Raw genomic sequence first — 22273 nt, 5'->3', positions numbered from 1 at the left:
GTACATGCATATCCCCGGTTATATCATATTTTGACATGTTTTTTTTTTGTTTTCTTTCCTCTTCGTTCTTGAATCATTTGTATAATCCGGTATAACTAACTACTTGGAGGTTGTCCGGAATAAGCTGACTCAGCCAGTCTTTAGAGCTTTAGGCAGCCGCATTGTATTCCACACCGATTCCTTGTCAGCCCTACGGAATTTCAAGGAACCATTCTGCTAATATTGGTGCTATCAGCATTATGTGATACACTGCCACCCTCAGTTACGCGCCATTGTGACTGTCATTCCTTCCATTCTGGATTTCTGGTGCTCCCTCGCAACCCATACACCGTTGAATTAGATCTTTCGCTTCATCCAGAAGCATCTGAGCGTCAACCCGAAGCTTGAAATCCACCAGGAAGCAGAAGCTGATTTCGATCTTGGAAAGCTCGCGCTCACTCACTCCGCCGACCTTCGCAACTCGACTATGAGGGTAACTGAGGTCTTCCAATGCTTTCATCGCTACCCCAAGACCGGCAAGGGTGAGGCGATGCATATTCTTCGTATTAACAGACAGTATTCGTTGAACGACTGCCATCTTAGTAAAATAAATGCTGGTAGCGAGATAGACTGCCGTAGACATTGGGCAGTACTTGTGAAGCCGTAAAAGGTAATCCCGTAATGAGATGGGCGGTTCTTTTTTTGACACAAATTTTCGCAAAAGCACACTAAGCTGAAGGAGATCCCGACCAGCTGTGTCATCAGCTGTTGGCGTGGCATGCAATCCAGCAGTTCTTATTTGTATGGGTGCTTCACCACTGTGATTCTCGCCATGAGCATCAGGGGAATTCGCCAGGAAATCCGTCGGTGTTTGTACAGTTGACTGCGCAAGCCTCTCGATATTGAAGCATAATAGCTCCAAAGCCGCGGCTGACGAGATATCAAAAACGTCTGCGATGTCATGCGAGGCTGATTTAGTTGATGGCTCCTTTCCTATCTCAACACCGGATTTCGAAACATTCCGGTTCTGCGACGCCCTCGTGTCTTCGTATGAGTATTGCGCTTCTTGCATGCTGGGTGCCATGTTCGAATCGTTCGTTGAGACAGAATGCGAAAGACATTCAATTGGGCGTCACGAAACAATGATTATTTTTGAACTTATATGTGGAGATCGATTCCTTATGTGAGAATTGCATTGTTGGACCGGGCCCGGTTTCGAGTCAGCACCTTGTATACAAAGGTCGAGGATAGATAGGTGGCAGCGGCGACGATGATGGAACACGGGCAATCGCTGGCAAAAGGGCAATGATGGACCGGGCTCCACGCAACTGTCTGAGCAGCTGCCAGCTAAATATAGCAATCTTGAAACAACTTGGGAGAATAGTTTTCAATTCTGCGAATCCGGGAGCTGCTGTATCCGCATAGACGACTCACTTTAAAGGAAGGATTGACTGAGAATGAGGAATTGGCTGGAAATGAATTTCCAAACGAAGGATACGAAGGAAAGAAAAGCAAAAAAGAGAAGAAAGAAGTCAGCCACACATATTGTATGGTTGACTAAAATAACTGTCGACTATTACAAGAGCTGGACTGAGAAGAGCTTATTCGGACATTCTTTCAGCCGGTCAACAATAAATGTCCCTCCTTATCTTCATCTTCATCTCCCGAACCCAAACCGTCAACGGAAGTCCGTCGCAGGAAAATATACTACGAAGAGCGACTACACAATGGAATACTGAGATGCCTCGAATGGAACTGTTAATAATTCAATTGACTAACCAGGGATACGCCGATATTCGGAACACCATCTGAAAGCAACGCTAATAATGAAGCAAATATAACACGCTGAGCATACATAGTAGTATTAACCAATCCCAGGTACACATAAACAAAGCAACATTTGAAAAATGGGGTTGCTGCGACTTCATATTTACGCGGCTTTTCTCAACGCCAACGCGGACGGTCTCTGTCATAAATTACTATCCTCTCGTTCCCAATATCGAATGTCCGGACACGACCGAACCCCCTCGACGGCCTTTCGAATTCATCTCGATACGTCTCATAGGATGGCCTTCCGCGGGCTTCGGTACAAATGCGCTCCCCAACCCGTGAGAGGTGTCGGTTACCGTCCTGGATTATCCTTGGTCGAACGTGGATTATATTAGGGGCGGCGCGGTCTCGTTGCGTCTCCCTTTGCCTCCCAGGCCACGGTGACGGCTTTCTTGCATGTCGCTCATGCGGCGATTGCGGGCGGGTTGGTCTTTCCTCGATGATCTCATAACTTCGGTTTCTATTTTCGCTGGAAGAATCGCTTCTGTGCGGTCCTGGGGCATCCTGTCGACCTCGATGATCATCCTTTTCAACTGGCGCATCCCTTTCGCGAGTCGGTTCGCTTTCAACGTCGCTGGCGAAATGAACCCTCTTCTCCCCATTTCTTTCACGGCTGCTAGTTCTAGAGGGTTTCTTATCTTCTGGTCTATAGTTATGAATTTCCACAACCCGAGGAGGACGAGGTGAAGAGTGTCGCCGCCGGACCGGCACGCGCTCAGCAACAGGTGATCGTTCTCTTGGGCGGCGAGGCTCACGATTCGTTTGTGACTCTCGAGGACTCGGGGTTGAAGGCGCAGAATCGCGTGGGCCCTCCTGCCGCCTGTGATCTGAAACAGGAAACCTGCGCTGTGGTGAACTGGTTTGGCTGCGCCGCCGAGTGCTCTGCCGCTCAGATCTGTGGCTCTCAGGGGGGTCAACTATGAAAGGACGAGAAACGCCCTCACGCCTTCTGTGCATTTGAGTCTCTCGATTGTTATCGGAATCGGAGGAAGTTCTTCTCGGGAAAGGTGGTTGTATTCGAATAGGGTCGCTCTGACGTCTCGGTGGTGATGACGGTCTTCTGCTTTCAATATTTGGAGTTGAGCGTTCTCTCGAGCGTCGTGACTCAACAGGCTGGATCATTTGAGATCTAGGTGGTGAGGGCGAAGGTGCCCTCCGCCGCCTCTCAAGACAGAAACGCCGTATATGATACATTTTGCTGTGATCATATACCCGCGTACGCCTGCAAGCCCTTCCTTGACCTGGGCTAAACAGACATGTGCGGATTGTCTTTCTGGTTCGAATTTCCTGTGGATGAATGTCTCTGAGCACCTCAATTCGACACATCGCTTCCTACTCTGTTGCGATCCAAGGTTCTAAAGAACTCGGAAATGTCGTACCATTGATTTTATTTACTCTCGCGAACGGCAAATGGGGATTTGCTATGCCTCGAGGCGGAAAGAAAATGCTTCGGACGAGATTGAAACTCGGACAAAGAGGTATTCTTCCAGGATAACAAAGACAGGACATAATAAGTGCTATAGAGGTGAGGAATAAAAAGACAAAAGATGGATTGCGCCTCTCTGTTTGCGACATCAGACACAAGGACAATGTCATGGATCAAAGGCATGTGGCTGCTGTCATGAGCCTAAGACATCTGATATAAAAGAACACGGACATAGTGTCATATAGAATATTTTAAAAATAAACAAGATAACGACTTTGTCTTCTTTTTCTCAGTTGTCTTCTTTCATTCTGCTCCTGAATGACAGATATCCTCAAGGATATACAAGACTCTTTATATACAAAGGAATTGGCCATGACGAAACGCTATCCCGCTGTAGCCTAGGAGAAAACCTGCCTTCTTTGCCCTCAATTTACTCTTAACAATCAAATCCAATCCTCAAAAGGAATTGGGACGTTAAGGCAACAAAAAGACTTGACAAAAAGACGGAGAACTTGACCGATTCTCAGAGAAAATAAGAAAAACCAACATAACCCTGCGTGATCAAGCCCCAAGCACTGGTGAACAATGATGGAAAGGAAGAGGGATGGTGTGGCTGGTTCGCTCTTGGTCACAGGGGCGCAGTTCGAGTCAGCAGGGACTGGATTTTGGTCATTATCTATTGAACGGTGATTTGGAAGAGAGCGGTCTAGTAAAAAAAGGAAAGATAATTTAATGAAAAAAACTAAAGTTTCAAAAAAAAAGAAAAAAAAAAGAGTTCGTAGACAGCGTTGTAAGATCTACTGTACACTGTGATGTACACCGTCATCCTTGCTGGTGTGTTGTAGTACAATGAGTGCCCGGAGTGCGCCTTGACAGCCTTGCAAATGACAATAGATTGATTGCGATAGAGGATGTGCCATCCCAATACATGTGGCGCGGGACTAGACCACACCAGCCACATTGTAGAATCAAATCAGATAATTTACCGTTGTTGGATAGTGGACTACTGCACATCGTGCATTGCCGCTGCTGCATGAGAAGGATTTTCCGTAGTAATATCAAACCTACCCTGGGTAGTAATTGGTAGTAATATTTATGATATCATGCCACGAGTCAGTTTGTATGTACAGGGCAAACATGGCATCATTATGGGCGGATGAAGCGCGAGTCAACGAACAGACCGCGTTGTATTCTAGGGACAGAGAGATATCTGAACACGTGGAGGATAGTCGTCAAGGCAGGCATGCAAAAGTGAAGCTATGATGCCCATCGTTCAAGGAATTTGTTCTGGTTCTTGCCGCGCTGATGAAGCGCATCCAGGTTAAGGTTCTCCACTCCTTTCTGAACGAAGCCCAATTGAGCCTCCAATTCCGTGAGGCTTTGATCCTGTTCAATGTTTGAAAGTGATGTCTCAAAATACGAGTCTGCATGCAGGGAGGAAGAAAGTAGTCGAGATGCTCGATCCGTTGGAATTAGTTCGGTCACAAGTGGCAAATCAGCACCAATGCCCAACGTCCGGAAGTACTCCAACATGTGCGATTTCTTCTCATGCAGTGCATTTGCGCCTCCAATCTCTTCCTCCGATTTGAAGACTGATTCGGATGAGAGGCCCACACGCCGCAGGAGGCTTGCGAGAGCCTGTGATTCCGGGAGTGGGGCAGTTTGCTTTCCGGGAGAACTGAAAAGTGACTGCGGCTGCATGGAACGCCTCCTCAGCATTGTCTCCCGTCTGGATATCGTCTTTTCCGAGAACGGATCACCCACTTCGGACCGGTAAGTGTTTATGACGCTCTCCAGAGTCTGACAGTATGATTCGCGGTCCCGTAAGCGTTGGGTTAGGCTCTTCGTCGAATATGTCATCTCCATGATTGTATCCAAAACCTGTGAGACATTAGTTTTCTACCAGACAATTTTGATAAGACAACGGCATACACATTCGAGCTTGCCCTGGGAGGCATTGCGCAATTGTCCGTGGCGATTCTGGAGTTCACGCAAGACCGGCTCGCTGAACTGTTGTTTCGTGGACATTTCGGCCAGGACATCAACTTCCGGGTAGAGTGACTCCAGCTCCTCTCTCAACGCAGCCAGCGCTTCCTCGTCATGCTCTCCTGCTGCCTGCTTGGATCCTACCTGATCGGCCTGGCTGCTTTCCAAATACAAGCGATCAAGACGGTAATGGATCTCTTCCGCCACGTACTCTGCGAGCACCGCCACCAGTTGCTCAGTACGTTTGGCAACAGAGGCATCATTCCCAGTAGATTTGATACCGGATGCGAGTCTTTCCAACCCTGCCAGGATTCTATCATCTTCCTTCAATCTAGACGTCAGCGAGGACAGTATCTTTTTCCCGTCCAGTCTGGCTTTTTCCGTCTCGGCCCTCAGGTTGGCTTCCAGCTCGTGGACAAGATCATTGGACTGTATTGTGTCAGTGGCATGTTACACAAATGCACAGCATGAGGTCATTACCGCTGCATTGACATCTTGCCTGCCCGACTCGTGCTTTTTACGAAGCCGTTCCATATCCCTGTTTTGCCCGATGGCGCAGTTGTCGTCGAGGCGCAGTTGCTTGTTCAACGTCTCGCATTGGGTGTTTAAGATCTCTGTTTGCTTCTGGATGGCCTCCGTTGAGGCTTTCAGGGATCCGATCGCATTTTGGATATCTTCATCAAGGAGCGGTCGGGTCGAAGCGAGGCCTGGATCGTGGAGGATATGTTGTAAAGTACCGGAAGATTCTAATTGCGAATAACTATCATGGATATGTTAGCTAAATTATCGACATAGTCTCCTGAATTTCCAGAGACGTACAGAGCGAGCTCCTCCTTTGTCAACAAAGTGTCATAGCTGAGATGCTCCGATACCCATTGGGCATTTTCGGCGCTACTAGCCTCGTCATTAAAAGCGGACTCGATTTCGCTTCGTTTCACTGAGATATTGCGTTCCTTTAGCGCAGATATGAGTATGTCTGCTGGATTCTCCGTTGTGCATTCCATTGTTTCGCGGTGTTTGGCTCGTTGACGGTGCGGAACCGTCGGCCAGCGTTTCTCTCCGCTCGGAGCTACACTCCAAGGACTACACGCAAGAGGATCTCACAATAAGGGGATTCCATAGCCAAATTCACATTTTATGACTAAACCGTGAACCTCTTCTTTCAATAAGAACCATAAATGTATGATCTTCAACTGATCTTCGTTCTGCTACTGCATGGTTGGGGCTACATATCCTACTTTTAGAACCAGGCAACATCATTTTTGTCCATTAAAATATCAGAAATCAATTCATGACACTTATATGCAGGAAACAGTCCAACTCCAGAAAATGGAAATGCTTCAAAAAAGAAAAAAAAAAAAAAAGGGAGGGGGGGACTGTGTGAAGAGCAAATTTCATGTCAAACCTCACGGTAATGTCGACTCTGTTGGCTCAACCTTGGGATAATACCAAGTGGTCACCGCGATAATCACATAAATGAGCACGCAGAGGCCACCCTCGAGCCAAGTGGATTTGCCATCTCGCAGGAAATTACCCACTACCAGGATGGCCAGCACAACGAGAACGATCATGAAAATCTCGAAGTTCAACCCTAGATCCTTTCCAAGACCCCAGCCCACAATAACCGCCAGGGGCGCATTCAACAAGGCAGTCTGGATGGATGGACCGAGACAGTGGAAGAGTGCGAAGTTGATTTGGTTATCCCTGCATGGTTCAGTCAGATATTGTGATTGTTGACCAAGTGGACAGTGTACTTACCAGGCTTCGTCAATGGCTGTCAGGTGCTCTGCGGCTTTCTCGACCAGAGGAACCAGGATAAGACCCATGAAATTATCCGACACACCTCGCTCCTCGACAATGTGTTCGATCTCCTGGACCAGGAAAACGGCAGACATGCAGACGCAGGTCAATGATAACACTATGGCCACCAAGCATTCGGTCAAAGTGAGTTTGGTTCTTCTGGCTTCCTTTTCTCGGTCCTCGTCCTGGGCCTCATCAAATTCGAGAACTTCATCGAAAATCGAGTGGTGGCTATGAAGATTGTAAACCAAATACCTGGAGCGGAATCGGTTAGCAAGTGGATAGCAAAAACGCAGGGCTTGCGTGCAGGGACTCACATGAGGAAGGCGAAAAGAAGGATGACGGCCGTGGCTCTGCTGATTGTCAAAGTGGCGGTATTCAGCTCTTGAAGGGTAATCTGGACATTGGTCGAATTGCTTGCCAGGGCCGCATAGAAAGCGCTGGGAATCAGCAACCCAAAGCCCGCAACCAACAGAAGTCCTGAACCGACTTCGCTGACGGCCTCATGGAAGCTCTGTTCGCTACGCCCGATGCCTCCGAAGAAGAAGCACATGCCCAGACAAAGCAAGAGGTTTGCCAGCACAGAGCCAAGGATAGCGGCTTGAATGACAGGAATGAATTGTCCGTTGGTGTCATTGTGAATCAAAACCATGAAAAGCACGACCTCAACAACTGAGCTCAAGGTCGTTTCCAACAAGACACCCAGTACCTTAGGAATCTTCTTGGCGAGTTCACCACCGGCAAATCCCAACAGATTTGCCGACGGCACCATTGCGATATAATTGAGGGCGAATATCCAAACATGAAGATCGTGTCGAGCGAAATGGATGGCAATCGCTGCCGGAACAAAGGGCCAGAGAATGTTCACTAGCATTGACAAAGTGCAGGTACTCTTGAAGCAGACCCGGAGGAAATGGATCGGATGGATTCCCCTTCTGCCGCTTTCTCCAGCAGTATCCACGCGAAACATCCGGCGATGAGAGAGACTGGAAACGGAACCACCTTTTTCATTGTTGTGCGTGGGAAGTAAGGTAGAAGATTGGCGTATCTCCGCCGATGGTGAGGGGTTCGAGGTCCTTCTCAAGTCTGCATTGTCTTGAGATGCCCTGGCACTTGCTCTTTGCGCTCGTCTTGACGAACGCCTGCCCATCTCGGCATGCTGATCAATCCCGGTGCCGCTATCCATCTTTCAGGTTAATTAACCAAGCGTCTATCGGTAGCAATTGGTGGCAGAAGACAGGAACAGGAGAAAAGAAGGAAAAGCAGAAGAGTCCACAAAATCAATACCCAGTCCCAGCCTGGATGAGCGAAATATCTGGAGGTCCGAATGGAACAGAAATAGAGAAAAAAAAAATAAGAATAGGAGACAATCCGATTCCTTCGAATCGCCTTGGCTCCTATAGACTTCAGTCACGGCAGATGATCAGCGGGGAAGAGAGAAAGAAAAACAATTAATAAAGCGAGGTCAAGCAGCTCTGGTGATACCGTGATACATATACGGGCTCCGATGTCAGAATACAGATATGGCCCCAATGTTGAGCTCCGTGACAGCCAGCAGAGAAATTCCGTGTGGGCGCAGCTTATTTGACAGGGATGATTGGGCATATATTATAGCTCCCATTTGATTGCATCGTGTGGCTCTTTCCACGGCGTTTACTTGCTGGCCAAGCCACCGGGGCGAGATCAGCCTCTGCTGCGATGCGCCGATGAAACTCTCCTAGTGCAGGACGCCAAATTGCACATATCCGGACAACGCGAAGACTCTGGACAATGTCATAATGCTGCAAGGATACGCATCACTTTGACTCTCAACTCTCATGTCCTTTTTTTCTTATGTATTTCTTTTTCTTTCGTTTGGGCAAGAACTGCCAGCTCCTTCGCTCGTATCGCCAACACAACGACCCCAAATACAGACTAGTACTCTGTACGGAAAAGTGTGGTTTTGCTGTTTCTCTGCTGGCAGTGGATCGCCGGCCGGTCCCTGCTGTGCACAGCCACCGTCTGCGCAACCAATGTCTCCTTTCCCCTCTGCAATTTCGCGGTCTGGGCGCTATGCTGGCAAGCGATGATTGGGATGAAAGACACACTCCAGATTGGTTGATTTCGGTCGCTGTGGCGCATTGTGTTTTATCCTGACTAGTATCTCCTGTTGGGGAAATCGCCCTAATATTAGCAGAGTACTCTGTAGTGTGTATATATTCCGCATAAGAGAACTCTTATCGGAATGCGAAGCACTCTACGGAGTACCGGAGTACCGGAATACCGGAATACGGAGTAGAGAACGACCTACGGAGTAAACACTCTCCGTATGCCAGCGTGATTTCTGGCTATCGATAAAGCTCGTGTGGGACGGCACTTTCAGATAAACATGATAAGCTTAGACCGAGCCAGTGATTTGTTTATTGTAGCCTTGTAGGAAAAGCAGTGAACAATGCAGAAGAGCTCACTCTCTATATAAAGATCTGCTCCATGCTTGTACACAGTTCTCTGGAGTGTGCAGTCCTTATCCAATATCGCAAGATCTTCGCTTGCGATGTTTGGCGGAAACGGTTATCATCGGAGTGTCCGTACTCCGACAGTACTCCGTTTGCATCTTCTCTGCATCTGATCTTGATCGAATTTTTCTTTTTCCTTGGATTTCTAGCAAAACTTACGATCATTTATCCTTCTTGTTCCTCTTACCGTTCCTGATAGCGTCGCACATCAAATGTCTACGATAACCAACCCCGCCATCCCTCCGGTGGCTCTGGATGCCATCACCCAGCACATCGGCAACACGCCTCTGGTACGATTGAATCGGCTTCCTCAGAGTCTCGGGATTCAAGCCACCGTTTATGCAAAGTTGGAGTATTTCAATGCTGGTGGGAGCGTCAAGGATCGTATCGCCTTGCGCATGATCGAGGCGGCAGAACAATCCGGACGGATTAAGCCTGGCGATACTTTGATCGAGCCTACCAGCGGCAACACGTTGGTTACCCTAGTTATTCTTTCCTTACTTCTTGTCGCGCGTGGTTGGATGGTATGGTCTAATATGTCTTGGGTTCTAGTGGAATTGGCCTGGCACTGGTGGCTGCCGTCAAAGGTTTGAACCTTTTTGTTCCCGATTCCTCAAATGCAGAGGGATTAATTTCTATATTCCTGAATTTCTAGGCTACAAGACGATTATCACACTCCCGGAAAAGATGTCCGCAGAGAAAGTGGCTGTCTTGCGTGCACTGAATGCGACTATCATCCGTACCCCCAACGAAGCCGCTTACGACTCGCCCGAATCGCATATCGGTGTTGCCAAACGTTTGGAGAAGGAGTTGCCCAACGCTCATATCTTAGATCAGTACGGAAATGAAAATAATCCGTTGGCCCACGAGTTCGGAACGGCTGAGGAAATCTGGACCCAGACACGCGGACAGATCAAGGCGATCGTTGCTGGTGCAGGTACAGGTGGAACGATTACCGGGCTATCTCGAGGCCTCAAGAAGCATAACCCAAACGTCCAGGTTATCTCGGCTGATCCTCACGGATCCATTCTGGCTCTTCCTGCGTCATTAAACGAACCCCACGTGAACGAGCCTTACAAGGTTGAAGGAATTGGGTATGACTTCATTCCGCAGGTGCTCAACCAAGAGGCCGTGGACAGATGGTACAAAACGGGCGATAAAGAATCATTCCAATTCTCTCGTCGCTTGATAGCCGAAGAGGGTCTGCTTGTGGGTGGAAGTAGCGGGAGTGCCATTGCAGCTCTTGAGCAAGCCGCCAAAGACTATAACTTTGGGAAAGACGATGTTGTCGTGGTGATCCTGCCTGACAGCATTAGAAGCTATCTCACCAAGGTAAGCCTTATGCGCTTTATCTCCTATAATGGTTTTACGGTGCTTATTTGATTTCCCAGTTCGCCGATGATGACTGGCTTGCTGCCAATGGTCTTCTGTCATCACCACCTGCTGAAGCCGTCCCAACATCCCCGTCTCTCCAACAACAATGCCCCAAGGATGCATTTTCTGGTGCGAAGGTGAACTCGCTGAGACTAAAACCGATTACAACTGTCCGGTCAGATTTCCCATGCGAGAATGCGATTGAAATCATGCGGGATAGAGGATTTGATCAACTCCCCGTTCTTGCACCTTCTGGAAAGAAGCTGGTTGGATTGGCTACCCTGGGCAATATCCTCAGCCGGCTCACACACGGCCGTGCTACCGGAAAGAGCCCAGTTTCCGATGTCATGTTTGATTTTAGCAGAATCCCTGAAGTCGTGACGGACCCTAGAGATCTGGGACTGACTACAGGCGGCGAGCCCATCGGACCGGAGACTTTGAAGGCCCAGCAGAAGGGACGCAAGTTCATTGAAATAACTATGGATACTCCTCTCAGCGTGCTCAATCGGTTCTTGGAATGGAATAGCGCAGCTATCATTACCGAGACAAACGAGCAGGGAACGATGAGGCCAGTAGCGGTTGCGACCAAGGTTGATCTGCTCACTTGGATGCTTCATCATAATGAGAACGGTTCCTGAGCATCCTACGAAGCCCGAATCTGAGTTACAAATGCTCGCGGTGTTGCGCACTTCTTCCTTCCAGGAGATAGAAACTCACCGACAGGAATCAACCTAGCTGATTAGGTTGTTGGGCCATTGTGTTATTACCAAGGTGCATTCCAGTGGCGCTATAGAACAATTCTAGATTCAATATAATGACGTTATGCTGATAATCATCTCGGACGCCACGACCAATATATATTAAAGCTTATTTTTCACAAATTCTATGTTTCTATCATTGAACATTGTAAGCACAATATGACAGGCGTCTTTACCTATCGAAATTTTTCCCTCCAAGATACACCGCCGCAGGATGGCAAAGTGGCAGTAGTGACAGTAAGTATATTGTAACCTACACAAAGCATCCCTAATTATTATTACTTGACAGGGTGGCCAAGGAGGTGTGGGACAAGGTAAGTTTAACTCTATTCTTTCCTCCAATGGCCGTACGCTTGCTTATGCATTGGTGTACTAATTCGGCTCGGATTCCAGAAATCACCACGCAATTTCTCCTAAACAACATAGAAAAGGTCTTCATTCTGGCACGAAACAAAAGCAAATTCAAGGATTCACGGAAGCAATGGACTCATAGAACTGGCTTCTCTCTCGATATCATTGACAAGAAGCTTGAATTCATCCAATGCGAGCTCGCAGATATCCGATCAGTGAAAGAGGCAGCTGAGCATATAAAGCGCAACACCGGCAGGGTTCATATCTTAATATGCAATGCAGGTATGTATCTCACTGTTCCCTGCCAGTATATTGATAATCTAATTTCGTTCCTTCGATTTCTAGGGCTGGGCGTGTCTACCCAGTACAACCGGTCTCCGCAGTACATCGAATCGGTTTTCGCAGCTAACTGCGTAGGCCATCAGCTGCTGGTCACCATTCTACTTCCACTCCTGAAACGGGTAACTATTGAGTCGCCACCCAGCGATGCTCGCATCGTCGTGACCACTTCGTCTATGCACATGTTCTGCCGCCGCTTGGATTTTGACTCGCTCACAGCGCCTGATCGATCCTCCAGATCCAAAGTCATTGATGCTGTATGGCGGTACGGCCGCTCGAAGCTAGGTGATATCCTTCTTACAAAGGAGCTTAGCCGTCGGCTTCAAGAGGGGAATGACCCGGCTGGCAAGAATATCTATGTCAATTGCTTCTTCCCGGGTAACATTGTCACGGAGCAATGGATGGGATGGAATCAGCTGTTTGGGAAGCCAATTGGGATGATAATGCGGAAATTCTTTTCCTTGTTCATTGGACAGAGTCGGGAAGACGGCGCTGCAACGGCGTTATATCTGGGTGCCAGTGATGGTCCACGAAAAAAGGACCAGCGTGGCCGATACTTTATCCCTATTGCGACACCCGACTGGCCTAGCAAGATTGCCAGTGACGAGAAAGTGGCGCGGGATCTCTGGGTAAGTCATTTCTACCTTCTGTGGGTGAACTTTCTGTTGTTTATGACACTATCATGAACATATGCAAGGTGCAGTGTTCACAAAATTCGTTTCTGATTCGCATTAGGACTGGATCGATGCCAAAATAACTCAAACCCTGGGATCAAATTGGCAGGATGAGCCTGGAAAGAAGGTTGGTAAAGGCGACTTTAAACTAAGATAAATAGTATGGCGAACTTCACGGTTTTTATATCTGCTGTTTTTTGATATCATCAGCGTATATATCGTACGCGAGACTTAGGGCTCTTTTCTCCAACATTCTGTAAGGACGGTATTATTCATATATTTTATGGAGGTATATGGCTCGCAAATTCGGGCATGATAGCAAGTATTCCGCAGAAAACTGCACTATGAAATCCAGAACTAAAGGCAGCGGAGACCGGTCACAGACACTGACCGATCCATTCTTCCCATCGTCTCACGCCAGATCCAACATTCTCTTCATCGTCTCCCTTTACCGCTCCACCGACAACATCGACCTTGATGCCAACATCCTCCTCCAGAAGCTTAAAGGTGAATGGGTCCTGAACATCATCATTACCCAAGATTTCATCTTCACCCTCCCCTGTTCCAGAATCAACACTGGCATCCATGAGGCCCTTGCTCTTTGACTTCCGGATTCTGTCAATCTCGGATTCCAACTTTTCACGCACTGAACCGGGAGGCAGGGCAGTGAAAAGATCCTGCTTGTTGGCGGCCACGAGCACAGGAATTTCTCCTGCGGCTTTCAAGGCAGCCTTCCCCTTGCCTAGAGCTCGTCTCTGTAGAGCCAGAAGGGCATCGTGTAGATAGCTGGCGGTATCACGTAAAGTCTCGTCTTGAGTGAGAGCCGCCGTGTCGACCACGAAGATTACTCCGCGAGCTCTCATTCTTGGGTCCTTGGCGCTCGACATTGACTGAAGCTGAGCCACGCCCTGAGTTCCCCGCAGTTTCCCATGGCCGGGGGTATCTCTAACATTATATTTTATGGGATTTCTCGAGACATCTTTCAACGACGGGTCATTTACCGATCGGAAGCGGTTGGAAGCAGTCGGAACTGAAACGGGAAGGCTAACGGTGGCGTTGGTGGACGTCTGAGAAGTATGTGTGGCCTTGGACTTCTTGACGAGTAGAGACGATTTCGCTTCAAGCTATCGTAAAACAATGTTAATATATGAGCATGTGCGTCAGTATGGACGAAGGAACTCACCAATGTCACTAGAGCTGTCTTACCTGCCCCGCTGGGTCCAAGCAGCAAGAAATTGCTCACAGGCGGAGATGCCACTGTCTGGTAGAAAATCAGATGTAGAAGAACGGGCAGACCAAAGGCAATAAAGGCCGTGATTAGAATGGCAATGGGGTTGCCATCTAATAGGCTGGTCACAACGCCCTCAAGGGAGCTCCAATCTGATTGGTGATGCCTCATTCTCTTGCACAAGTACTGGACAAGAAATGATTGGGATTGAAGAAAAATAGAAGAAGAGGATGAGGTGGTTATTGCTGTCGTAAGGTCACGGCTGGCCGAGCTCCGGCCGGAACCAACCCAAGGTTGGGTACTCCGTAGTGGAGCATGTCAAATAATATACTGTAGATCAACAACAACATGCCAACATCTTTCTTCTTCCCCATCATCTTGTCATTCAATTTCCCTAGTATTGTATTGTATACTGGGTTGGAGGAATTGGATTGGATTCTACCAGGGATACTTGGCTGTTATTGTTGTTGTCATTGTTGCTATTTTGCCCTGCATGATTCACATACCTCTGGTCCGCAGGGGTGATCTGATGATGGCAGCGTCAACCCCCAGTGAAGATAATAGAAAGAAACAGACTCAATTCATCGTTCCCTGAAGCTAACACATTTCCCTTCTTTTACGATCGTTTCCTTCTGTTTTGTTCTCTCTTCGATCATCGAAGGTCTCGTCTGTCCATCTCTTTCAGGATGCGATTCCTTCGTCCGCTCTCTTTCATACTCCCTTTACTGTCCACTGCGCTTGCTGATGTCGAATTCACTGCTCCAGCTTCTGGTTCGACTCTCAAGGGTGGTCATGTTGTGACGGCTCACTGGAAGGAGTCTGGTGAACTTCCCAGAATCTCTCAACTGTTGCAGTATGATATCCACCTCTGCGCAGGAGGGAATACGTCTGATTCCTACGTGAGTGTTTTCTTTATCCCTGCCTATGTTTGGTATTGCCGTCATGGCCGTGATAATATCCAATACTAACCTACGTCTTGGACTGTAGGAGGAACTAGTTACACTCATCAAAGATGCACCTTTTGCCCGGGGAAATTCAGTCTCGTTCAAGATTGATCAAGGTGTTGGTGGTAAAGAAGCAAATGCATAGTAAGGATCATCACTCGCCTGCTTAATTGCGTCAAATTGTACCTGACATTCTGCTTCTCCTTTGGTCCAGTTTCCTGAAATTGGTCGCATCTGGTCCCGATCTCTCAGTGATCAATTACTCGAGTCGATTCTCCCTCACCGACATGACTGGCTCTTTCTCCCCGCGAGTTGCAGACGGTATTCATTCGATTCGAAACATCAGCGGTGCTCCTCTTCGAGAAGATCAAGAACATGAAGGGTTCCAGAAGAGACAGGCCGTCGGAGCACCGGCTGCAGCAGCGACCGGTCTTGGAGCTCACACCATTCCGTATGAACTACAAACCGGCCTAACCCGGTATGCTCCCATGGCGAAAAGGCCTGGCAAAACGATTCCACCTGGGAAGCCGACTCCGCAGCATCCAACCAGCCACTACTCCATTGCTACCGCTTATCTTGGCGCTCCTACTGTCCAGACTACGGTTTCTGCTACTGATACGTACAAAGTGACAAATGTTGAGAATACGGTATGTTAACTCGACCACATAATGTTGTAGCTTGTGTTTTGACCTATGATCTCACGTCTAGGCAACTCCTGCAGCACAGCCAGAAGACATGAACATGAAGAGGTGGTTGGAGAGATGGAAGGATTGAGCTTGGAATATACATGGGAATCTCACATGAAGAATTTCTTCACCCAGTTTCTATTTACGACACGTTTTGTATCGTATATGGCGTCCAAAAAAAGACGGGCATCACTAGTAGTTGATAATAGTTTAATCTTATTTGAGAACCGGCTGATTACCTATGTTGTATAGCCTAACGGATTGTATCTAACGGTAAATTCTACATATCAGAGGTCCATAATGCTGTCTATCTATCGTTTTTCTATCCTCGCTCTCCAGTGTAGAGGAAAGGTTGATGCCGAGAAGATGGAGTTGGAAAAAGATGACGGTGAAAAACGAGAGAGGCAATGTGTAAAAGAAACCCAAAAAATGTACATATCATCGTGAAAGTAAAGACATGATCAAACCAAGCATTCATTAAAAATTCACCAACAAAAATGCCCTTCCTAAAACGACACCAGGCGACTGATTTTCCCACCGGCAGACTTTCCCACCAGTATAATATTACCGCCGAGGCGAATCTTCGTGGTTGAAGAAGGATATATTCTCGCGCAATGCGACGTATTCGCTATCAGCGTAACCGAGGAGGGATTGAATCTGGGTGCTTCTGTGGCCCTTGATACGAGCAACCTCGACGCTGCTGTAATTGACCAAAGCACGGCCAACTTCCTTCGGCTCTTGCCAGTGATGAAGGAATTCGCCATTTAAAGCATCAGGGGAGATTTTCTCTACCACAATCAATCGCACTGCTTCCTGTTGCGCAAAATGACCTTCCACACCCAATACACCAGCCGGGAGAAGACCCGCTTTGGTTTGGAGCGCATGATATGCACCATTGTCAATATAGATAGTCCCATGAGGTTTTAAGCCGTAGAGCAGCCAAAATGACCGTGACTGGATAGGGCTATCTGAAGGAAGGAACCGGGTGTGAAGCGGAGGGGGTGATGGCGGCTCCTGAGTTGTCATATGGAGATCGCTATCAGCCGTAGCGCCCCCTTCAGAGAACTCCTGCCGAATCCTTTGAAGATATTTTACAATTTCATGAATATTTCCGGGCTTCGAGCTCTTGGTGATAATTGTGGTGACACCTGCACTTGTCCCCAGTTTTGCAGCAATGATCTTTGTGCTCATGCCACCAGTTCCCAGGGAAGAGCCTGCAGAAGAAACATCTGCTTCCAGGGAAGAGATATCCGTAACCGCTTCTATGGGCCTTGCATCGGGGTTTGTGCGTGGATTAGCGGTATAAAGGCAATCCACATCAGTCATCAAGAATAGATAGTCAGCTTTGACCATGGCCGCTGTGATGGCCGACAATGTGTCATTATCACCGAATTTGATTTCCTACGTAAAATTAGAACAAGTAGCCGAAGAGAATGCGGGCACCGATCACATACGGAAACGGCCAGTGTGTCGTTCTCGTTGACAATTGGAATCACTCCCATGTCGAACAATTGTGAGAAAGTATTCTGGGCATTGACATATTGCGTTCTCTGTACCATCTGTTAGAGCATAATGAAGACAAAACCCAAAACTTCTGGTGCTTTACATCTGCGATATCGCTCCTTGTCAACAGAATCTGTGCCACAGGGAGACGAAGATGCGAAAAGAGTGCATCCCAGAGACTCATGAGCCTGCATTGACCGACAGCTGCGAGTGCCTGACAGCTTCAGTCAGTAAAGCCATAGTTATGATACTGAATATGCCATAAATACCTGGACGCGAGGCAGATTCTTCGGTCTTTCTTCTATATCCATCCGTTGCAACCCTACACCAACGGCGCCGGATGAAACGAGGACAACATTGTGACCATCCCGGTGAAGTTTGGCGGCCGTTTCAACAATCAACGAAAGGATAGAGAGGATGGGCTCATGGGTCTTTTCATCAACGATAGAGCTTGTGCCTGTTCAAAAGTAAGCCAATGCACTGCGTACAACCCGTTCGATACGAGTCCCCGCACCTAGTTTGATAACAACGGTGAGACGGTCAGAGGCCTTCATGATGCCAACCTCGCTTGATATCCGATTCTCAACACACATCGGATTCCATCAAAAAGTGGTATTGTATAATAAAGAGACAATATCCCTCTCTTCATCTCCCGCAAACTACTCGGTCGTCCTTCAGAAAATCGGAGTGATTGTTTTCTGCCATCAATTACCGCCAATGCGGAGAGACTCGGCGGAACATCTTGGGGATCGGTCTTAATTCAAGCCCTCGTAAGTCCAATCAGCGCCAGAATGACAGACCCTTCGCAGTCGTCTGCTCCAGCTTCACATCCGGAGCGCAGTGCAGATAATGGTTATATTCCCGGAGATGATACCTGGACACAATGGCGCAATATCTTTTCGGTCTTAACGGGCAAGATGACAGACGAAGGAAAGGAACAATTCCGTGTTGCGCGAGATATCCGGAATGAAACTGCTGATTGCAATCGTTGCGAGGAGCAGCGCAACTTTCTTCTACAATACAGTAAGTCATAATATCATTTTCTGTGGTAATTTGGTTGAACAGCAGCTAAGACATACGGTTGAAGGTCCCGTCATTCGCTATTTGAGCGACAATATCCGACAACTCGGAGGCGACCTTCACAATCACAACATCTATTGCCGTCGATGCACAAACAGGAAGGCGGGTGGTTTCGATCCTGAATACGGTATTCTGATATGTGCAAATGAAATGAAGGACCAGGGGCATCTGGAGGATACAATGGCACATGAAATGGTGCATGCCTATGATCACTTAAGATTCAAAGTCGACTGGACCGACAACCTGAGGCATGCAGCTTGCACAGAGGTGAGAAATTATCAGGAAGGGAGCGGAAACGGTGGCAGGCGGGAGATTTGCTAACGTTTTCTGCCATAGATTCGAGCCAGTTCGCTTAGCGGCGAATGCAGATGGGCGCGAGAGTTTTTCAGGCGAGGCCAGTGGAAATTCACACAACAACATCAAGAATGCGTTCGGAGAAGAGCTGTTCTATCCGTGAGGGCAAGACCTAGTTGCAAAGACGAAGCCCATGCGCAAAAAGTTGTCAATGAAGTTTGGGATAGTTGCTTCAGAGACACACGACCCTTCGATGAAATCTATCGGTGACGCGAACATATGATTCCCCGCCTCTCTACATCAGCCGTTCCATTCTACGATTGTTTTATTATACCTCTCTTTTCCTTTTGAATTGTATTAGATTTGATGATAAAAAGTCTGAGAAGAAAGAAATATCAACATGACACCATATCCTGGAAGCTTCCAAACTCCTGAAGAAGAGGAAAATAGAGACAATAGAATATCAATCGAAACACCAGTATGCCCAAGCAACCAAACTCCGTATAAGCCGGATCAAAGAAGAGGGAAGAAACGCCAGTAACCCCGGCAATGCATATACCAATTTCACTCCAAGCAATGTGCTTTCATGCTTTACCGTCCTTTGATGAAGAACCAGAACTCCGTTTCGCAACTCCGTCGTCCTTTACACAATGTTTGACGATCCAGGGGTGTCGTTGGATTTCGTCAAGCGTGATTCGCTTTTCAGGATCAAGCACGAGAAGCTAGAATGTGTTAGCTGATAAGTGTGTCATGAAAACAGGATTATAGGGGGAGCACATACTCGCTTGATCAAATCCTTCGCCTCGGGGCTCACGAAGGAAGGAACATTCATATCCGCTCTTGCAATCCGCCTTTGTGTCATAACTGGGGTATCCTCAAATGGTGCCTCTCCGACAAGAAATTCATATGTCAACACGCCCAAGCTCCATAGGTCGACCTTTTCGTTGTAGTAATTGTCTTGAGAGCCTGGCTTAAGCATCTCCGGGGGCAGATAATCGAGCGTGCCACACATGGTTTGCCGCCTGTTGTTCGGCGCGTGGACACTCCAGCCGAAGTCGCTGATCTTGATTTCACCGTGAATTCCAACTAATATATTTTCCGGCTTGATATCACGGTGCATAACATGCTTCTTGTGGAGGTATTTCAGCGCCGCAGCCATCTGGGCAATGTAATGTGCAGCCTTCCACTCAGGAAAACGGTGTTCCTTTCGAAGATGTTTGTACAATTCGCCTCGGCCTGCGAATTCCAGAATCAGGAAAATCCGCTTGCTATCATGGAAGTGTCCATAGAGCCTCAGGACGTTCGGGTGACGAAGGTTGCTCTGGATCTCGATCTCGCGCCTAACTTGTTTTTGCACCCCTCCTTGTTGCAATTCGGACTTGTGAAGGACCTTAAGTGCACAAACGAACCCGGAAGAACGCTCCTTGGCCAGATAGACTCGGCCAAATTTTCCCTTGCCCAAGGGCTTACCAATCTCGAACATTCCAAGGTGAAGTTTTTTTGGCGAAGGCTGCTCGTGGGACTGCTCTTCATTTTCATCTGCGTTGCGCTTGACAGGGGACGAGCCGGCGGCACTCGTTGCGTTGATCCTGTTGTCATTGGTGTTTTGCAAAGCGAGCTTCAGTAGATTTGACCGGTTTGAGCTGTTATTCAGCTGCGCAGTGGACCCGAGACCTGATAGGGACGTGGCTGTAGAATGGGGGCCCTGGACAGACAAGATTAGCAGGTTGGTCCTGCATATTTAATTACATTCGCTCAATCAGTACCTTCTGCTTTGAATAATAGCTGCCATTGCCGCTAGAATCGTTTTCATCTTTCACAGAAAGATGCTCAAAACGAGCTTCCAGCGTCTTGGTAGCCATGGTTGTGGTGAGAAGTGTCAATGAATTTTGAAGATGGTAAAGAGGCAATTGCGATGGTCAAGTGCTTCCTTCTTTACAGAATACTCATCCCAGAGCTTCAATATTTGTCGACAAAAAAAGGGGGTGAGGGATGGTTGTTTGGCGAGTTTGCGTGGTTGTGTCGAGAAGGTCAAATTGCGAGAAAGAACAGCTCCCAGCGGCTGTTTATCGGCGCAGTTCCTTGCGCATCACCCAGGCAACGGAACGGGCCGCCTCTTTCTCCGACCTCCGCGGGGTATCGCTCGGGGAAGATGCTATTGATAAGAATCGGCCATTCATGACATGCGCAACTCGTCGACAATTCAATTTACTGGTCACTTGATCATTCAAGCAGCAGATTAATCTTTTCCCGCGTGGTTCACCACCATTTAGTCGATGCGACATGGCTTTCAACATTCGTACTGGTCCTGCCCATACCATACGCAACCCGGCAGTGGTTCCTCCTAGTTCACAGAAGCCGGATTCGACCTCGATCAAGGGCTTTAGGATAAGCACACAGAAATTGCCGATTCTGAAAGCCGAGCCCATCGAAGAAATGGCACAAAATCTTGGGATTGCGCCACCTGAAATGATCTTTGGGGATAATTTTGTCAAGATTGAGCACGAGAAAACGGGCTGGGGAATTACCTTCAATGCATTTGATGCGCTGGATCGTGTCGATAAGACTGGTGAATCGATGCTTAAGGTGGCATATTCGAAGGAATGGCAGAAAAGCAGGTGCGGGATATAGGTTGTCGCGCATACAATTCCTCGACACTGACAATTATTCCAGAGAAATAACACACGAAGGCATCAATGAGGTTGTCAAACCATTTGACTGGTCCTACACTACAGACTATAAGGGCACTGTCCGTCCTAATTGTCGACAATTTGAAGAGACAACCAAACAAATCCCGATCGATTTATTAAAGCGCCCAGATCCAATATTGTTCTTTGATGAAGTGATCCTGTATGAGGATGAACTGGCTGATAATGGGATTACTATGCTATCATGCAAGATTCGCGTCATGCCAGACAGACTCCTCCTACTAATGAGATTTTTTATGAGGCTTGACAATGTTCTATTCCGACTTCGTGACACAAGGGTATATGTCGACTTCGAAACCATGGAGGTGATTAGAGAATATCAAACCAAAGAATGTGAATATGAGAAAGTCAGACAGGTAAGAGGCATATTCGAATAGGGAAAGTGAAACAGCACATGAAGTGCACTGACACTTTGAAGACCCTGGCAACAACACGAGACGATGTTCCGGCCGCTTTGAGGGATGCAAACAAACTTTCCGATAAACTTCCTCTTGTTGAAAGGCATTTAGAGCGAGTGTCATTAGGGGAGTAATGGTGCAACATCTAGCAGCAGCTTAACCTTCCACCAAACTCAACGGAGTGACCTGATTGTAGCTGTTGGTGGAGTCTTTAGAAGCCTGACAAAAGAGACTCGGATACAAAGTCGAAAAGGATAAAGGATCAATGATCACGCCTATTTGGGCACTACATCCAGGCTGACACGACCATCTTTATGAACAACAGGAAGCACGTGCTGTGTCGTACCATGAGAACAGTTGAGCATATACCATGAACGTAAAGTTCCAACCTGGTTACGCAGATATCATGTAGAATACAAT

General features: G+C 47.7%; 12 protein-coding genes across 12 annotated transcripts; 6 read left to right on the top strand and 6 right to left on the bottom strand.

Moving 5' to 3' along the window:
- Positions 1-262: 262 nt before the first annotated feature.
- ACHE_50307S (putative cyclin-dependent protein kinase complex component) lies at positions 263-1063 on the bottom strand (the record flags this gene model as incomplete). The annotated part of the gene is made up of 1 exon (XM_043280010.1): positions 263-1063. One exon carries the CDS (start codon positions 1061-1063, stop codon positions 263-265), a length of 801 nt encoding a protein of 266 aa, XP_043137631.1.
- A 1262-nt stretch (positions 1064-2325) lies between these two features.
- ACHE_50306A (uncharacterized protein) lies at positions 2326-2732 on the top strand (the record flags this gene model as incomplete). The annotated part of the gene is made up of 2 exons (XM_043280008.1): positions 2326-2366; positions 2462-2732. The coding sequence occupies 2 exons, from the start codon at positions 2326-2328 to the stop codon at positions 2730-2732; spliced, it is 312 nt and encodes a 103-aa protein (XP_043137630.1).
- A 1760-nt stretch (positions 2733-4492) lies between these two features.
- Positions 4493-6225, bottom strand: ACHE_50305S (uncharacterized protein; the record flags this gene model as incomplete). The annotated part of the gene is made up of 4 exons (XM_043280007.1): positions 4493-5116; positions 5168-5650; positions 5702-5981; positions 6041-6225. 4 exons carry the CDS (start codon positions 6223-6225, stop codon positions 4493-4495), a joined length of 1572 nt encoding a protein of 523 aa, XP_043137629.1.
- A 402-nt stretch (positions 6226-6627) lies between these two features.
- ACHE_50304S (hydrogen/calcium exchanger domain-containing protein) lies at positions 6628-8207 on the bottom strand (the record flags this gene model as incomplete). The annotated part of the gene is made up of 3 exons (XM_043280006.1): positions 6628-6925; positions 6980-7276; positions 7339-8207. 3 exons carry the CDS (start codon positions 8205-8207, stop codon positions 6628-6630), a joined length of 1464 nt encoding a protein of 487 aa, XP_043137628.1.
- A 1996-nt stretch (positions 8208-10203) lies between these two features.
- CYS4 (cystathionine beta-synthase CYS4) lies at positions 10204-11528 on the top strand (the record flags this gene model as incomplete). Its single annotated transcript, XM_043280005.1, has 2 exons — positions 10204-10848; positions 10908-11528. The coding sequence occupies 2 exons, from the start codon at positions 10204-10206 to the stop codon at positions 11526-11528; spliced, it is 1266 nt and encodes a 421-aa protein (XP_043137627.1).
- A 279-nt stretch (positions 11529-11807) lies between these two features.
- ACHE_50302A (putative short chain dehydrogenase/reductase) lies at positions 11808-13169 on the top strand (the record flags this gene model as incomplete). Its single annotated transcript, XM_043280004.1, has 5 exons — positions 11808-11885; positions 11938-11962; positions 12042-12281; positions 12345-12967; positions 13074-13169. 5 exons carry the CDS (start codon positions 11808-11810, stop codon positions 13167-13169), a joined length of 1062 nt encoding a protein of 353 aa, XP_043137626.1.
- Positions 13170-13389: 220 nt separating this feature from the next.
- On the bottom strand, positions 13390-14411 carry ACHE_50301S (signal recognition particle receptor subunit beta; the record flags this gene model as incomplete). The annotated part of the gene is made up of 2 exons (XM_043280003.1): positions 13390-14136; positions 14196-14411. The coding sequence occupies 2 exons, from the start codon at positions 14409-14411 to the stop codon at positions 13390-13392; spliced, it is 963 nt and encodes a 320-aa protein (XP_043137625.1).
- A 515-nt stretch (positions 14412-14926) lies between these two features.
- ACHE_50300A (putative beta-1,6-glucan biosynthesis protein (Knh1)) lies at positions 14927-15958 on the top strand (the record flags this gene model as incomplete). The annotated part of the gene is made up of 4 exons (XM_043280002.1): positions 14927-15139; positions 15228-15328; positions 15399-15831; positions 15893-15958. 4 exons carry the CDS (start codon positions 14927-14929, stop codon positions 15956-15958), a joined length of 813 nt encoding a protein of 270 aa, XP_043137624.1.
- A 476-nt stretch (positions 15959-16434) lies between these two features.
- ACHE_50299S (glutamate 5-kinase) lies at positions 16435-17966 on the bottom strand (the record flags this gene model as incomplete). The annotated part of the gene is made up of 5 exons (XM_043280001.1): positions 16435-17271; positions 17325-17420; positions 17477-17587; positions 17643-17830; positions 17888-17966. The coding sequence occupies 5 exons, from the start codon at positions 17964-17966 to the stop codon at positions 16435-16437; spliced, it is 1311 nt and encodes a 436-aa protein (XP_043137623.1).
- A 198-nt stretch (positions 17967-18164) lies between these two features.
- Positions 18165-19017, top strand: ATP23 (mitochondrial inner membrane protease ATP23; the record flags this gene model as incomplete). The annotated part of the gene is made up of 3 exons (XM_043280000.1): positions 18165-18396; positions 18461-18720; positions 18790-19017. The coding sequence occupies 3 exons, from the start codon at positions 18165-18167 to the stop codon at positions 19015-19017; spliced, it is 720 nt and encodes a 239-aa protein (XP_043137622.1).
- A 314-nt stretch (positions 19018-19331) lies between these two features.
- IPL1 (aurora family serine/threonine-protein kinase) lies at positions 19332-20609 on the bottom strand (the record flags this gene model as incomplete). The annotated part of the gene is made up of 3 exons (XM_043279999.1): positions 19332-19469; positions 19529-20452; positions 20514-20609. The coding sequence occupies 3 exons, from the start codon at positions 20607-20609 to the stop codon at positions 19332-19334; spliced, it is 1158 nt and encodes a 385-aa protein (XP_043137621.1).
- A 421-nt stretch (positions 20610-21030) lies between these two features.
- On the top strand, positions 21031-21987 carry ACHE_50296A (TIP41 family protein; the record flags this gene model as incomplete). Its single annotated transcript, XM_043279997.1, has 3 exons — positions 21031-21365; positions 21421-21811; positions 21874-21987. 3 exons carry the CDS (start codon positions 21031-21033, stop codon positions 21985-21987), a joined length of 840 nt encoding a protein of 279 aa, XP_043137620.1.
- Between the last annotated feature and the right edge of the window lie 286 nt (positions 21988-22273).

Source organism: Aspergillus chevalieri, chromosome 5 (genome assembly GCF_016861735.1).
Source record: "Aspergillus chevalieri M1 DNA, chromosome 5, nearly complete sequence".
In the NCBI taxonomy this organism is placed as follows: domain Eukaryota; kingdom Fungi; phylum Ascomycota; class Eurotiomycetes; order Eurotiales; family Aspergillaceae; genus Aspergillus; species Aspergillus chevalieri.
Note: the sequence above shows the minus strand (reverse complement) of the source record. Positions and strands in the feature narration are given on the sequence as shown.